General features: G+C 37.3%; 1 protein-coding gene across 8 annotated transcripts in view; it reads right to left on the minus strand.

Moving 5' to 3' along the window:
* The window catches only part of OSBPL6 (oxysterol binding protein like 6), an 85,289-nt gene that overhangs the window by 34,087 nt on the left and 34,027 nt on the right, over positions 1-17,175 (minus strand). For 7 of the 8 annotated variants that reach the window (XM_010713557.3, XM_019617093.1, XM_019617092.1 and 4 more), the window contains exons 2-4: positions 15,342-15,575; positions 5,415-5,510; positions 2,631-2,753 (exon numbers count right to left, since the gene is read on the minus strand). In XM_010713557.3, coding sequence (XP_010711859.1) covers positions 2,631-2,753; positions 5,415-5,510; positions 15,342-15,485 — 363 coding nt within the window. In that variant the 5' untranslated portion in view covers positions 15,486-15,575. Of the gene's footprint in view, position 1; positions 1,714-2,630; positions 2,754-5,414; positions 5,511-15,341; positions 15,576-17,175 lie in introns of those variants that run through there. The other variant, XM_010713562.3, reaches the window with a different exon arrangement.

The raw sequence follows: 17,175 nt of genomic DNA on the forward strand, positions 1-17,175 counted from the left end.
CCCTGGTCATGGGAGGGTTTGTCTTTTGTACGTGTGCAAGCGATATGGAGTGAGTCACTGTATCTTCATTGGTGCAGCTACAAGGAACAGGCAAATTAAAGCTAACGTGACAATGCCTATCTGTGCCATTGCTACACCTTTATTCTGCTGAGCAGTTTTCCCCTAAAGCAGAGAGCAGAATCCCCAATTCAACATGTTTCTCCAACAATTAAAGCTGCTGTAGCTTGTGCATACTAGATGGCTCTAGCTGCATTGCGGACAAGTTAGCACAGCATTTGGCACACAGCATAAAGATGCAGCCTGGCAGGAAATGTATATGTTTACTGAGATTCACTAACTTCTGTTATCAACATGCAAGTAATACAAACTACTTAGTATTTTTAGAGCCTAACCTAAAGAACTAATATATGTTAATGATCTGGAACACAGCAAATTATTACGCAAGATTCTTTAAGCTGTCTGATACGGAAGAGATGGATCACATTTGCCTGATATGAACCTGTTAAACTGACATTATGAGCAGGGTCAGTACTTGCATGGCAGAAAATATTTCCTGAAGATGCCTCTGGAAATGATGTCAGTTGCACAACAGATCGTACCAAGGTCTGACACAGGGTGATAAAATTCCAGCTTTGCTGGAGGTGTAGCTTCTTGAATAAGATGTCAAAAGAACAACGTTGTGAAGTTTTAGTTTTACTACGTATGGTCATTAATGGACTAAAGAAGAAAACAATGTTAATTTCCTATTTTTCTGCCTCCATAGGCTCCATACACCAATGACCTTTTATCACATTGCATTTCACAGCGTACAGCGCTTCAGAAGCAGATGAACTACTGCGTAAGTTATACATGTTGTAACTGGTATGCTAATAAAGCACACTGAGAGCCATCAGAATTTGACATACCTTGTTCAACAGACAGAGGATTCCATGGCTTTGCTGTCAGGTCACTAACAGCATACAGTACAATCACTTTGTACTACAGTCACCACAGGTGGATTGTATTGTCTCTGGAACTCCTCACTGTGCTCTCAGCACAAAGTAGTGTTACAGAAATGGCAGGATTTGAAGGCAATAGTTGGAAAAAAATTACTCACCAATGCACAGTTTCTAATCCAAAATTCAAAAGTTCCATTTCCTTAGGTGAAATGTAAGATAGAGCATAGAGGGAGGCTATGAAGCTAATTAATCACACTAAAAATTATTTACATAGATAACTGCTCTAAAGTCAGGATGAAAAAAAAAAAAAAAGATTACCAGGCATAATCCCCTTCACAGTTTACATGTAACATTCCTATAGCAAACACTTGTGAAAGAAACAACACATCAATGTATTGCATTTTAAAGGAATGGAAGCAGTGAACTACTCCATGCAGTCTCATATCAGACTAATTCTTGCTTTTTCACTTTCACTGTTTTGTTCTGTTTTTAAGTAAGATCTCCTTTTCTGTTCTTTCAGTATTTCAAGAATACCAGTTTGAAAACCTGTAGTCTCCCTAGGCTAAATTCAAGTGGTACATAAATATTTGCATGCCAAAAACAAATTCTAGCTAAGTAAAACAAAACCAAAACAAAATAAGGTTGATAGGTAATCAGAAAAAAAAAAAGTAGCAGGCAGATGGAAATCTTGTACTCATAATCCAGCATGTGGATAGATTAGTATAACATTCACAAAGAATAGACAAATTAGAAAAACTGTGTTTTATACTAATAAGTGTGAATATGGACACAGATCTAAATTGCATAAAAAAAAATCAAAGTTAACACTTTACAAGGAATAAAAAAAGCTGTTTATAACCGTAGCTTTCACTATTCTTCACAATACAATGCTGTGTCCTAGAAAATGATCATACTTGATCTGCTCCAACGTGCAAAATATGGGTAGGCATCAATAACCAAATCTTGTTAACAGAGGATTTTAAAGAACTGTAATTATTATGCTATAAAATACAGGCAGAAGAGATAATGAACGCTGGGTTTAGGGTTAAGAAAAAGTGAAAGTGCCCATAGACAAATGTCTCCACATTAACTAAATAGAAGATTCAGGGGTTGTTTTTTTATTTTGTTTTGTTGCTATTGGCGTTTGTAATGGTGTTTTGTTAAATAGTCATGCCTCATGTCCATAAAGAAGATTACAGACACATTGACAAATTCAGGGACAGGGATGAGCAAATCTGCCCAGCCAAGAAGGCTGAAGGGAAAAGAACTTCAAGGGATGCTCTCCAGTAAGAATCCTTGGTCCACACCAAAGCCCTCCTCAGCTCTCATGGAGTCCTGGCTACTTCCCTGTAAACTCAATTCAAACTTACGCTGCACAGCTATATTTTGTTATAATGTATTCAGAAGAATGAAAGCGATATTGGCTAAACCTCTTAAAATACAAGGCATCTGCTGTATTATTTACACTGTCTGCCTGGATTTTGAATATAACATTACACAGCCAGCCCTGCAACGTTGAAGCCACAAAGCTGTATGTGCAAACTAATTCTTTATACAGTCTGAAGATAAAGTCATCCACTGAAATTCTGGGCTTTTATTTGTCAGTCATCCTACATTGTATTTTCTCTAGGCAAAAAATTCCAAATCATAAAAGGAAGCAATAAGCCTTTGACTGTTTTATGAGAACATTACCTTGTGCCAACCTTTTAAGGGCCATTTTCTCTTTTTCAGCATGAAGCCTTCATGTTTGTCTGGCTTCTGTACATTAGTCTGACCAATTTTCAGACCCTCTATGATTTCCCAGCTGTCAGGCTCCTGGTGAAAAAGCATGAACACATTGATTAATAACTGTGCATACATATGATGTAAAACTGCACTTATATGCAGCACAAATTCTGCAATGTAAAATAAAGATTAACTCCGCATTGTAAGAGCTAAAAAGATTCAACAGATGTTGTAAGTGGAGCATGGGTAGAATTTGCATGCTCAAAATGTAACTTCACTCAGAGTACTCCTCTAAAAACAGAGAGATCATGAGATGAAATGTAGACATCTTACTGTTAAATATATGGGAATATATAAACAGCGTACTTTGTACTATTCCCTGATCATAAGAATATGTAAGCTTTCTCATCTCTAGCATACAATCTGCACTGATTTTGGATACTCTTAATTTTCCTTAAAGTTCAAGCAGAAGAGGTTGACTTGTAGTTGGTCTTCAGTGGCAGTTTATAAGGCAGAATTGCAGAGGCTAATTGCATCTTTAGAAATATGTAAAAGGAAATTAATCTTTATGAAAGTTTCTTGTCATTCATTTTCATTGCATTAAGGAAAAAGCTGTGGGAAGCTAACTAATTCTCTCCCTAGAGAAAAGAATATGAGCTGCATCATTTCAGACACAACCAGCTGTATGCCTTTGTGAGAGCCAAGCACATTCCTTGCACACACCACTTGTTATCCATGATCACTTGCACAACTCATGTCTGAGTTGTGAAACATCATAGTGAACAGCTACATGACAATGCTTTTAAATGAGAAAAAAGTCATGCCTTTATTTACATCCCCTTCCTGCTATCATAATCAACAAAAGTTGCAAACTAGCATTTTCTCAGCAGTCACAACTCTCATTCATGTTACATAAAGCGACTGGTAGAGAGAAGAGGTCATCAAACATTTGAAGAGAAACAAAACTTCTTTCCTCCGTTTCCCATGAACCTGCTCACAGCCAAGAACCATCAGCCCTGCCTGTGTTACAGAGCTTCAATACCACCAACGTCACTATTGTGAAAATACGATTATAAATGTAACACCAAACTTTACGTTTACAAACCCGAGTAAGAAGTTGCTAATCTAACAAGGATGAAAAGTTCTGTCCCAAGTAATACTTACCACTGTAAGTTTTAATAAAAATTTTAGCTCTGTTTAACTTTCCCTGCATAACTGCAAATTGAAACTATCATGGGGCCAGTAAACACAGTTCAAAAACCATCACTTTGATCTCACTGTGTTTTGATATGATATTCTATTTCCATTACTGCAGCAGGAAGCACATATGCATTATTTTTTCCCCATGAAGCACTTGCCTCTTAAGGGGGGAAATTAAACTATGAGTCCCCTGGGGCAAGCAGAGGATCTCTCCTCTACTCTGCCAACTGACTCCTCATATTGATTTTTCCTTTAGAAGATCAGCTGCAGGCATAAGTCTTTTATCTACCAGATAACATCAGTATTGATTACTTTTCAACCAGAAATCACACAATCTCATAGAGCTATTCATTTAACAGAAAGGCCAGATACAGGAAGACATAATGAGCCATTATTCAGTGCAATAACCATTAGCTGCCTTTTGCTGCACCAGTGCCACAAGCCACCCTAACTGCAGCTAATCCCATCCATGTTTGGTATGATGAGATGTGCCAAGTATGAGGTACACTGTGCCACAGATCACTCTACTGCAAGTGCAGCCAGAAAGGGAAAAACAGAGTGACAGCAAAGGTTCCTCATCTGATGCTGGATCACTCATAGCACAGCTTTGCCCTTTCAGGACTTCTATGGTTCACTGCACATTAAGTGAGCAGCAGAATCAGGGAACACAGGCAGATCTTACAGGCCTAGCTCTGCATATGCCCCCAGCTGCTGGCAATAAGGGACTAGTTTGGTTTTTTTGTTTTGTTTTCCCAAATAAGACAGGGCAATTTCACTTTTACATAGTTGAATAGCATGTTTCATGTTGAATATGTTTTCTGAAGTATCATGAGTTAAAGATATTTCTGTTTTACTTTTCTGCCAAGTATTCCATCACAGCATCCTCACCTTTTCAGTAACAAACTTACTTTTTTATACGAAGTAACTTAAAATGAAGCCTTCTTCAATCGGAATCAGGCTTATTTAGAATCAGCCCTTTCAGAACTCAGGAATTCAGCCCAGTGGACACCAACTACAAAGCACTCCATGTGAGAGTGCATCATTCAGGAATCAGTACTGTTACTTCTACGGTTCTACTGAAGGCCTCAGCAATGCTTTCAAACTTCAGGAGACTACCTCAAAAAAATGCAATTAGCAGGAACATTCTATGTATTTTTAATTAACATCATATTGATTAGTAGTGCTTTGGGACTTGGATATAGTTGTGTTTGTTGTTGTTGTTTTTTTTCCTCCTGATTGGACTGGAACATTTCAAAGTGCTTCTAGCTCCATATCTGAGATAGTTAATCTTGCTCCTGGGAGACATTCATGGGTGGAAAAAAAAAAAAACAAAATACTCCACACCAAACCCTTAATTTGTTAATACAAAATCTAATAAAGATTACTAGCCTCCCTGACACCTAAGGCAGCAAATAGGAAGCTCTGGGGCAGGCTGAAAATGCATTCAATGACAGAATCATAAAAAACCAATACCCTAAAGCTTAGCCAAACCTACGATGTAAGAACAGAAGAAAAGACGATGCCTGGATCGCATTCTGTGCTCTTGCTTACCTTGGACAGAGAGATAGGGTCTGTTTCAAGGAACTGCTTGCTTAAGGAAGGGTCTGTGCTTCCCGAAGAAGCCTTCCGTTCCAAAATATTAATGCTCTAAAAAAAGAACAAAAAAATAAAATCCTAAAGATGATGACTTATCATTCAAAGGTAACTTTAGAAATGCATACTGAGTAATGAATGACTGATCACATAGAATATAGTTTAGAATATATTATAGAGTATGTAATACATACAAAGCCTAAAGCTTTACATAAGCATAGTGGCTGAAAACATATATAAGTACTCTCTATGCATAACAAAGTTCATCTTCCAGGGCAACACATCTCTTTCCTGCTTCTCTTTCTTATTACCAGCCTTAAACTAATGACTATGCTTGGCCTAGAAATGAGTGGAAACTAAAAAAAGATTGGCAAGAACTGCATTACTTGCTTTTCCTACAGAGGTTCAAAGTGTTCCCAGCTGGATCTATCACCTTTTCTGCTGAACTGAAACACTGAGTGTATATATCATACAGTGGGAACTGCCACACATTCACTTCCAAAACAAACCATTACAGGTAAGGCATTCTACCGTGGCTTTTTGTTACTGGCTTCTCAAGCAATGTAGTAGCTCACGACATGAGTACAGATTAGAGGTATTCACAATATCAGCAACAGGGTCTAAGCTGACCCTGAGCTTGCTTGTGAACATTAATTGAGCAAAACAACATTCAGCCATTACAGCTGTTACAGCCCATCTGCTCCATTTTGCATATTATCTGACTGGAACAATTTTGCAACATTCCATGTTATCCGTTGATGAGAATTGCTGGTACCTCTGTGGCATGATATGAAACTATTTCTAGCACATGCAGTACAATGATAAATTGTGGCAATTGTGGCAATGATGAATTCTCTGAGATGGGTAAGCTTTTGTCTACTGAAAACTACAATTAAATTTTTGTTAATTGCTGATTGTCAAATCAGCTTCCTTACATTCACCAGAGAAGAGACTGAAGATGCTACATAGGTACAAGCGATTGTAGAAACTATCAGGGAATATAAAAATACATATAAACAGCCGAATGTTATTATTTATACAGCTAACTAAGTACATCAGGACCATATCTGAAGTAAATTAGAATAAACACAGCTATTCAAATAAATGCACATTTTACACAGCCTGCAGAGCAACTGACTGTTCTTGTTGTCTTTCAGTTTGCAACTATGAACAAATGGAAATATATGGGAACGGCCTCTACCATCAGTGAAGATTAATAAGCACCCCTGCCACAGTACAACAATAATTGGTGCTTATTTTCAGTTACTATAATTTAATTTTACAGCCAAAAAAATAAAGAAAAAGCAGCAGGGTTACCTTGCCCACCCCATTTCTCAAGGCCAACAAGGAGAGCTTTGCCATTCATGCTTGAAGTTCACTGTTTTATCAAAGAGAGACCAAATTTGTTAAGCCCCATGACCACTATCAGACAGCTGAGAAAATGGCTATATTTATTTAGCACAAGTTCCTACACTACATGTTGAATAATTTAATATATTCATTTGAGCTTAGCACCACAATAATACTAAAGAAAAACTACAACAAAGTGATCTGATTGAACAGATTTAATGCTACATTTGCACAGAGCATCAGATTTGAACAATATACAATACAACCTACATATGTTCCTCCAAGGAAGATTAAAATGCCTCAATTATTGCAGTCAGGACAACTCCCAACTTTCTCACCAGTTCTGCTTGGCAGGCAGGAACCCCTCCATCTTGAGATGGAGCAATGCCCAACACAGATGTTCTGAAGGTCTCGCATCTAGCAGCCAATGCAGTTTGTTGTTACATAACTGCTATTTCATTTTGTAAAATATTTAGAGTGGAGCAACCCAGCAGCCCCTGGCTTGCCAGATTTCCAGTGACATTTTCCACTGCATCATTTTAAGGCAAAGTTTGTATGTTTTGATTCCTCTCTTTCTTTGTTTTCTTCATCAGCCCTGTTATTGCAGTTCCACTACAGTTGAAAAAAATACATGATTAGCTAACAGCATTTTAATGAATGCTGACATTTTCAACTATTTATTTGGAAATCAGAAAATGAACACTTTAAATTGCCTTCTTTACACTTCTTATTTCAACAAGCTTTATCTCATTTACTGTAAATATCTGCTTTCCAGTTCTTTTCTGTCATAGCCACTATTACACTGACACAAAATGCTTCCTTTAAATTTGTGACATGTCTCCAGTATAGTATTAAAATACATCCTTCGGCATAAAACATTTTATATTAATGCAGGCTATATTTCTTCAGAATTACTGCTGGAAATTACACCGTTGGAGGTTATTTGGCCTTTTGAAAAGCAGCTGCTTCTATGATGCAGTAATTTCTTTATGCATTTAGCACAAAACAAAACAAAAAATATTTAGATCTAAATATCTTTTTTTAAGCAAAAACAACAGAATCAGTAAAGTAAGCTGTTGAAAAAAAAAAAAGTAAACAGGAAGCCTACACATGCAGAACACAGATGTTGATTCTGCTCAGTGTTCAGTTCACATCGCTTCCCAAAGGAAGCTGATGGGAGAGAATAATGATGTGATATTTCATATCCTCACCTGCTTTAGAAGGCAAGACTAGAAAATGTATTTTACAGCATTTTCCACATATCTTGACTCTATATAATTGACACTAATATCAATTTTGTCTCCTACTGAAGAGGTCAGTGACCCATTCACCTCATCTACCCAAACAATGTTAGCATGTGGAGCATCTGGTCTCCATCAGGTCACAGAGGCTGCAGACTTTAATGCTTCTTGGCTGAATATGACTTCCCCTCTAGAGAAAGAACATTCAAGTGTGTATTCAAAGGGAAAAGTAAATAGAGATAGGAAACCCAGTGAAGGACACATCTGGCACTCAGGTCTCCCTTTCTGCTTTGCTGCTTAATTATTTAATGGAATTAAATGCAATTAATTCCATGAGCTCTCTCATTCAGTTTATAATTTACTGACTTTCAAGAAAAAGACAAGCTGGTGAGAAATTAATCACTCACTTTGGGCTCAGACCCTCTTTAGTTCAAAAATAGGCACAACATGGAAATCAATGGAAAAGAATTGGTGGGTGACTGTTCTTGCTCACAGCATTCAGCAGCCTTCAACATTCATAACCACAGGACATTAACCGACACACTTCTACAACGTCCATGCAAAAAAAAGAGCTTTTTTCTTTTCTGGTGGTGGTTTGTTGCTTCCTTTTTTCTTTTAATCCAGAGTAAAAATTTGTGTATCTTTTTTTATCTGCTATTTTCACTGGCATTGTTTTTACAATCTAGATATCCCTGCACAGACTTATGCTCTGTATTTCAAGCCCACATCATACAAAGTGAAACACTAAATCACTTGCTGTCATCTAGAAACAGAGTATTTTCCAGTTATCTGAAATACAACAGCAGTAGCAGTAAATGCAGTTTTGACACCTTTTAAATAGAGCTGTGATAAATGCTGAGTTGCTCTGCAATATTACTCGCAAATGTAATAACCTTGAAATTTGCTTTTATCTTAGGCTGCTCTTTGGGCAGGTCTGACTTTCCTTTAGCTGATGCTGGAATAAAGACAGAGTCCCACATATCACAGAGAAGGGCAATCACAAAGCAACCTTGCCTCTAACAAGGCTCTCTATTATTCCCTCTCCTTCCTTTCTTTCTGTGTGTTTTTTTCTTCACGTAAAATCACTGTGGTCCTACAGAAATATCAAGGATGTTTGCTCTGCAGGTTTTTAATCAAGTCTTTCTGGAGTTCTATTTTTGTATGTTAAGGCAGTATGTTACACCAGTGCTTTCAGCCTCTGGAAGCGAAGGGTCCTTTACTTTTAGAAGAAACTTTCAATAAGCTGAAAAAGAAGTTCTTGCTTCCTTGATGAGTTTTTTAGATGAAGGCATTTACAGAACTGGACAAAGCAGAGAAGAGCTGTCATCATGCCAGCAATCAGCTGGAGTGACAGTGGGCTTGGGATGACTACCAAATCACAGCCAAAGTCTTTAATGACACTGTTCATCTTTTACATTTTAGATTTTGATAAGCTTAACTCAAAAAAGCACAAACAGATAAACTGGCAATATCTAACAGAAAACATAAATGTTCACTAATGATACAAAGCTTTATTATGACTCTTGAAAAGTCACAATTAAAAGGATTGATATTTCTCTAAACAGTCCCAGGATAGCAATACATTTTATTAATGGTGATGTAGCAAAAGAAATAAAGAGAAAAAAGTCCCCATAACACAAGATTTCTGTGCTGTGCTCATATATTAACTAATTCAAGAATCCATGGTGATTGGCCTTCAGGAAATATATGCAGTTTTCACTCTAATAAGTGGTTGCAAACAAGTTTAACATAAATGAAGTACCATAAAGTTGGACACTGACCTAAAAATGCAAAATACTAGTGAGGAAAAAAAAAAAAAAGACAGTTTTGCTCTAAAAGCATTTCCAATGCTAGGGTAGAGCATTTAGGAAAAACAGATACTGGAACAGTAAATTTACTTTACTATGGCACACACTTATTTTGCTTAACACATTTGTGTCTTGAATATGGATCCTTCCAATCTTGCACAAGTATCTTGTAAACAGAAGCCTTCATATCATGCCTGCCATCATCTCCTTTTTTTTTATTTTGTGTCTTTTGTCTCCACTGAAGTAATGAAACCAAAATCACCCTTCCTTTTCTCTTGAAGAAATCCCAAGTGTCACTTTGGAAGCACTGGACTTGTCAGAACTTGTGCTTGTGTGTACATGCACACCCCTCATCAATAGCAGCCCTTTAGGGATCAAATTCGAAAATGAGTGCATACTGTAATAATCTCAATCAGTGGACACTTGAATAATATGATTTTTATTATTTAATGTCCAAGCCGACCTTTTAGTTTACGTTGTCAAGAAAAGGAAGGGAAACATGCCCGTGCAGGTATAAGCACAGCAGAAGAGGAAAAATGAGACAAAGAGAGCAAGAGTGAACATGTTTTAAAAATACTACTTTATCTATCTTAATTTGCATGGGTAATTGAGCAATTTCCTGCATTTTGTAACAGAAGATAGCTACACAGGCCATTTCTAATCAAACTGACTGAAAAGAAATCTCTCTCTCCAGTGCACACCTGTAAACCCCACTGTGCCCCCATACTTCTGGAGGCAAGGTAATTCCAACAGCCGTGTTGGTGGGCTCAGACAAGATACACATATGGGACAACATTTCAGGTACATATACAATCACTCTCAACAACTGGATCACTTGTAGGCAATTGCTCATGGATTAAATTCACTGTAGCCACTCAAGGAATCTAGTAGGCCTGGGAGTTATGATTTCCTTCAAGATAAGTGCTGTGTCATAGAACATTCACAGTGGTGGTCCTATATCTTCATAACTTACTCCATTCCTCCTTTCAGATATTTTTTTTCAGATGCTGAAAAAAAAAAAAGCCACTGTCTTCTTAACATAATGAAGCTTTACAGACTGTTAAATGCAGAGAATTATCAAAAACCTTATAGAGTAGAAGTAGCTAGCTGATTTAAAAAAATACTTGCATGTTTTAGTTACCAGTTTTACCACTTCGTTCTTTAGCTCCCTCAGAAAAATTGTTTGCTCCAGTGAGTTGCTGCCATTTAAAGTATTTAACACTTCCTGCACTAATGCTGCTTTATCTGTGTAATCCTGAAGAGAGTTAATTAGGAAAGAGAGAGCAAAAGAGAACTGCTTCACTGCAGTAACAGTACTTGGAATTTAATAGCACCTTCAATTTGAAACTCTGAAAGACATTAGCAATTATTATTGAAATAATTCTCACAAACTATTGAGAAGCTAAACTACTTACAGAAGTCTACACTTCGTTGCAGCACAAAGCTAGGAATAAAGTTCACTGTTGTCAGATCTGTATGTAACTACCGACAGCTATCTGTCCTTGACTTCCTTTCCTTTAAAGTCATGGAGTAACAAAAGCAAATTAAATTTACAGGTAGCCATCAAGATTTTCTTTCACCATGTCACAACAGGCTGTCGGCAGTGAGCAAGAGTACTTCAATTGAGCATCTACTCAAATACAGGATATAAACGTCCTCAGATTTCTACATGGAATATATTATTCTGTGCTGCAATCTTGTGCGAGCAACAATTTCTGACGCACACCAAACAGACAGGCAGGGAAGGTAAAGAGGGCCATCAGCCATATCGTCATTATTTATGAGGCAGAAATCTCTGAGGCAAAAAAAAAGTCTTTGATAATGTAGCACTGATCATAAGCGGTCATAAAGAGAAAGCTGAGTTTGAGGTAACTCAGTGTACTAAAAATAATAAAACCAAAAAAGCAACCATGCAAGCATTAACATTCCCCCTAGTCCTTTCATCAGCTCTCACACATCCGGTTACTCTGAGTGTCCCAGAAAAAGCATCAAATATGCTAAATGAAATACTGCAATGAAAAGAGAGATTCTTTCAAACAACTTGAATTGCCAGCAATGAAGATGAACCCATGATGCGCCTCATTCTGCTAACCTAGATTATCAAGCAAAAGGTGCTGAAATAATTATTTAAAAACAAACAATCAAAAAAAAATGTTTTTCCTTCATAGCCTCCATCTTTCAGTCTACATATATGGCCAAAATACAGTATAATTTGAAACATGAAAGCTCTCCTATTAGAAAGATGACCATACAAGGCTAAATGCAACAGAACTAAAAGCTATTCTTTTATGTTTGCTGTACAGGAAATGAACCAAGATTTTGATGAAACAGTAATGGGACAGAAAGCAGCAGAAAGAAATGACAACTGATCATCCCTCCTTCCTAAAAGAACAAAAAGAAAACTGAAACATTAGAAAACAAACCTCCACATTGAAAATAGCAGATGCTGCTAAATTCACTTTCCATTACATATTAGCTACCCTTTAGACGACAGTAAGAAAAGTCAAATTCTAGTCTTTGTTCAAAATTTTATCATTATTAATCTTTTTATCATCATCTTCTCCTATAACACACAGTCTTTGTTCTGCGACTGCAGGTTCCATAGCCAGGGGTCAGGCCCCAATTTACGAAATTGTGCCATGTTAACTTACAACACGCTTTCCTTCTCAGCGCAATATTACTGCCTATGCATTGCAGTGAATATAACAATATAGACTGCAGTACAACTTGCATACTTAGTCAAGAATTAAAATACAGAACATTCACAAAGGGTTTACAATCACCAGATTTGAATGCATAACATATGCTTTTACAAAATGTAACTGCACTTGCTACAAACAGTGCTAGTTTTCCTGCAGTTGATAGAGATTCTATGTTCTGTTGCTCCTCTCTGCAGCGTTCCCATCAGGACCACACAACTGCCCTGCAGCATGGCTCAGCCCAAGGGTTAAACAACAGAGGTTTGGTGTGGGCCTCCCTGATCATCCAAATTAACCAAGATTTTGCGGAGCATAAATGACACTGAAGGTCCTATGACGACAAAAGTTTGATCCCAATTTTTTTTTTTTTGCTATTGCTGGCTTCAATACATTTTGTTCGTTTATCAATTACTTAGTCATAGAGATTGCAAATTGGCAATGTCAAAGCTTTTGCTGACTGCTAATTCTCTTAGGTGATGTATATTGCACAAATAAGAAAGCAACATTAAAATGCCAGCATTATATACAGCATGACATTTTCCACTCTCCTTGAGATGATTTATCATAGCCACGTTCACACTCACTCAACCTCCCCCACTATAATTTATTGGGAAACTGTTCCGTAATTGCTAGTGTGACTTTGACAAGAATTATATGATGGGAAGATTTCAATCATTAACCATCTAGAAATATCAAGTGTTATCCTCACATACGACACTGAAAGCCACATTGACACTTTACCCCGTCACATCACGTTGCACATCCATACAGATTACCCCTTTAGAGAGGGTGCTTTTTTCCCAGCTCCAATAAAGAGTTTGAGGAGGCAGTAAGAGAGAACTTTCAAGCTTTTTCAAAGCAAACAAACCAAGAGCCCACATACCAAATTCCCCTACAGCCTCAACCATGATTATGTTCTAGGGAAATCCTACAAAAAGCAAAGTGTGTACAAATAATGCCAGAAGTGAGGAAAAAAATTAGACATACAATTTTAACAGTAGATTGTACAAAGAATATGCATGATTTGCTGCATCTAAAAATATGCAGAAAGGAACCACTTGCACATTCACCTCCTTGGGTATAGTACCACTGTATCTCATGCTGTAGTGCTCACTCCAGCTGCAGAAGAAAATTGCTAATCCATTCATTCTCCTCAATATTTCTCTGCCTCTATCACTAAAAACACCAACACGAATGCGTTTCATTCTTTTCCTTTCCATTCCACATTTATGTGCCTAGATATACTGGCTAAGCACCTTCAGACATTATTGGATCCAAGATAGCTCCAGATACACCATCACACCATCGACCTCTTCAGACTATTTTAAATTCATGCTTCACATTTCATTGACCAGATACAGACTTAAAGTTAAGCATCCATTTTATTGTAATGACACGGATACCTTATACTACCCCATTACCATGGTAACAAATATGGTAGCTGTTAGATTTATGGTAACACGTATTCCCAAAGGCAATTTTTTTTTTTTTACTTTTTAATTCTCCCTTGCACAATCCTACCAAGCTACCTAATTGCAAACAATATTTGGAGAATACGCTCTTAGCTGAGCTCAGCAGCCCTCACAAGTCCTGCATTCTTTGGATTTAACTGCAGAAAGAAAAAAAATTTTGTTTGAAACATCAGTATATCAAAGTTTCAAGTGAAATTAATGAAAAAATTAAGAGGATACCATACAGTAACTAGAATGTAACTGAATACAGCTATCCCTATTTCTATACAATACAAAAGGGAAAGTATTTATCATACGTCTTTTGCCAAAACTGAAAGGCATTAGAAATTTTTTTTAAATTCCAGACATTTTCTGCCTGTTAACAAACACATCAGAATTCTTTTCACTGTTTATAAATATATACTATAAATATATAAATATACTTGATGGTGAGACTATTTACATTCAAGGCCATAAACGTTATAGCATTTGCCAAAATAGTTGGTCTTTAGAGTTTTACAATTCAGGTAAGAAAAGAAAAAAAAAACTACTTCAGCATCAGCTGAGTAAAAAGCATCCCAGCTGGCATCCAAGTGACTGGGAAAACCTTCTTAAGCTACAGTCATTCAAGTAAATGTGTACCACACAAACACTAATTAAAGTTCTTTTCCTGGCTCTTTCCTATTGTTAAGCTGAAAAGAAATTATTGCATTAATGATAATATTTCCACAGTTCTTTTTAAACAGGATGATGTTAACTTAAAAGCTCATTTAGTATTTAAGATTTCCATTAAGTCCAAGTTTCAAAGTATGTTTTTATTCTAACCAATTTTTTCAGTCCCAGATACTGCATTTATTACAAGCTACAATCTGTGATAATAGCTCTTGATGCTTTCTAAAGGGCCCCTGATGCTGGAGCCAAACTGTACAGCCAGCCCACTAAAAAACCAACAGGAATGCACAGGTTGCTTCAAGTGGAAATAATACAGTCCTTTCTGAAAAGGATCCTAGAGAAAAAAATGTGATTCATTTGCATAGACAAAAGCCTAACATAACCAGACAACTACTACATAACTTTGAACAATCAGGGTAAATTTGTAGTAAACCAAATTACATTTAAAATCTTAAGTGTTTTCATAGAGGACTAACAATATAACATTTGAATTGAATTGAAATATAATCTTGACAAAAGATGACATCTCTGTAGTTTAGTTAACAAAGAGATATTTATATATAAAGCAAAACAGTCTGAGCAACTGTAGGCTCATACTGACAAAGAACTCTACAGAAATAAATAATTTCACCAGACGTCTCACAGGTCAGAATTTTCTCCTTACCTGTCTCCTATCCCTCTGAGATGATGATGAAGAGGAGGCACTTCTATGTGATGGAGTGGATGTTTTGTGAGCAGGAGATATACTCTTCTCCTCCGAACTCATCTTTGCAGCAAACTTGCAGTAATGATCTTGTGCTCTTATCATTCATGTACAAAAAGGCAAGGGATACTCTTCTGCATTCTTCTGTTTCACAGTTTACGGAGTGCCAAGAGTTTAAGCTCAGCTGAACTTCACCTTAACAAAGAAAAATGTGAGAGAGAGAATGAATGCACCTTCACTTTAAAACAGTTCTACAGCAAAGAAATCTGTTGACAGTCACTATTTAATCCAACCAATCTCCCAAATTTTTACTTCCTTTCCTTATTCTAACCATACAAACACATCCTCACAGGACATGATATTATGTTATCTCAAAGAACCTCAATGGGAAGGCTTAGGCAATTCACAGCAATTCTCACACCAAGTTTACAATTTATTTCAAGGGGCCAATATCTCATATTGCATGTTATCTCAACACTGTCAAGTAACACCTCAGTAGCCACACCAGAAATGGATATTCCTGAAGTAAATGCAGCCCACGGGAAACCACCGTCAACCTGAGACAAACACGAGGAGGAAAGAGTGGCAGGGAAAACTTCAGTACTGACTATAACCCATCATCCATGTCCCAGCAAGGTGCAGGTTTAATATCTTTGATTTCTTTCTATCCCAAATCTATTTTATTTAGCAATAAGTTCACCTAATTTTCCCCAGGCTGAGTCTGCTTTGCCCACAATAGCAATCTCTTGGCCTTCATTTCACTCCATATGCTTTTGCATCCTATTTCTTCCTCCCATCCCACTGAGCAGCTAACCAGTCTCGGATAAAACCATTCCCTGGAATGATGCCTCTGCGTGAAACTATCATCCATCTTCTCCATTGCTCTTTCCCTAATTAAGAAAGGCAACATCCTTCCAAAAATGCTGTTGTGACAGCACATCAAGAGTCTGCCCAGTACAGCTGGCTTTAGATGGGTGTGGAGGAAACTGCTCTCATGCACCGTAGTTAATGAGATCAGGACAAAACACATTAACCAACGCTCAGAAATGATCATGGGCTCAAGAAATGACGACATGATGAAGATAGAGCTTTTTAGCTTCTCCAGTCACAACAAATGTCCATGCAAGACTATCTTCCTAAATTCAGATGAGGCAGCTAAAAAGTTACATTTCATCTTGCAGCCAGCAGTTTCAGAATATTACACCCTAACAAACACTCTTGCTGGAGTGAAGTTCTGTGGCGACTTGTTAGAGACAGGCTTCATGCTGTCATCTGGTTTTTTGGCAACACTTAAAAATTCACATTGTTCAAGAGTAGAATCTGAGCAGTATTACAGGTCTTTTGTAAGTCTTTTGCAGGAATCATTTCTAACGAGCAAGTCATTTTGAAGTGAAAAATATATAACACCTTCTCTGCTTACTGTACTGTGGAAAGTTAAATAACCTCAATTTATTATTTTGTCAGTACTTTTGCAAACATGAAACTCATCCACATCCTGTGGATGAATTTTCATCTCCATTAAGGAGCCTCCTGCAGCATTACAGACCCCGTATAACATCTGTAGAGCCCATGCAGAACGCCTATGGCATGGCTGGGAGGGCATGGCTGTTTCACCAGCCCATAAAACCTGAATATCTTAATTTTTCTGTTCCTCTCTGGTTGAAACACTTCCGCTTGAAGAAGTGGTCTAAAAAGATAAGCTGGATCTGCTCCAGCCAGCTACAAGACAGTTGTTGCAGGAACTCACTAGGGCTCACTAACAGTCTGACTTATTAGATGCAAAATGGCATTACTA

Source organism: Meleagris gallopavo, chromosome 7 (genome assembly GCF_000146605.3).
Source record: "Meleagris gallopavo isolate NT-WF06-2002-E0010 breed Aviagen turkey brand Nicholas breeding stock chromosome 7, Turkey_5.1, whole genome shotgun sequence".
NCBI classification, from domain to species: Eukaryota; Metazoa; Chordata; class Aves; order Galliformes; family Phasianidae; genus Meleagris; species Meleagris gallopavo.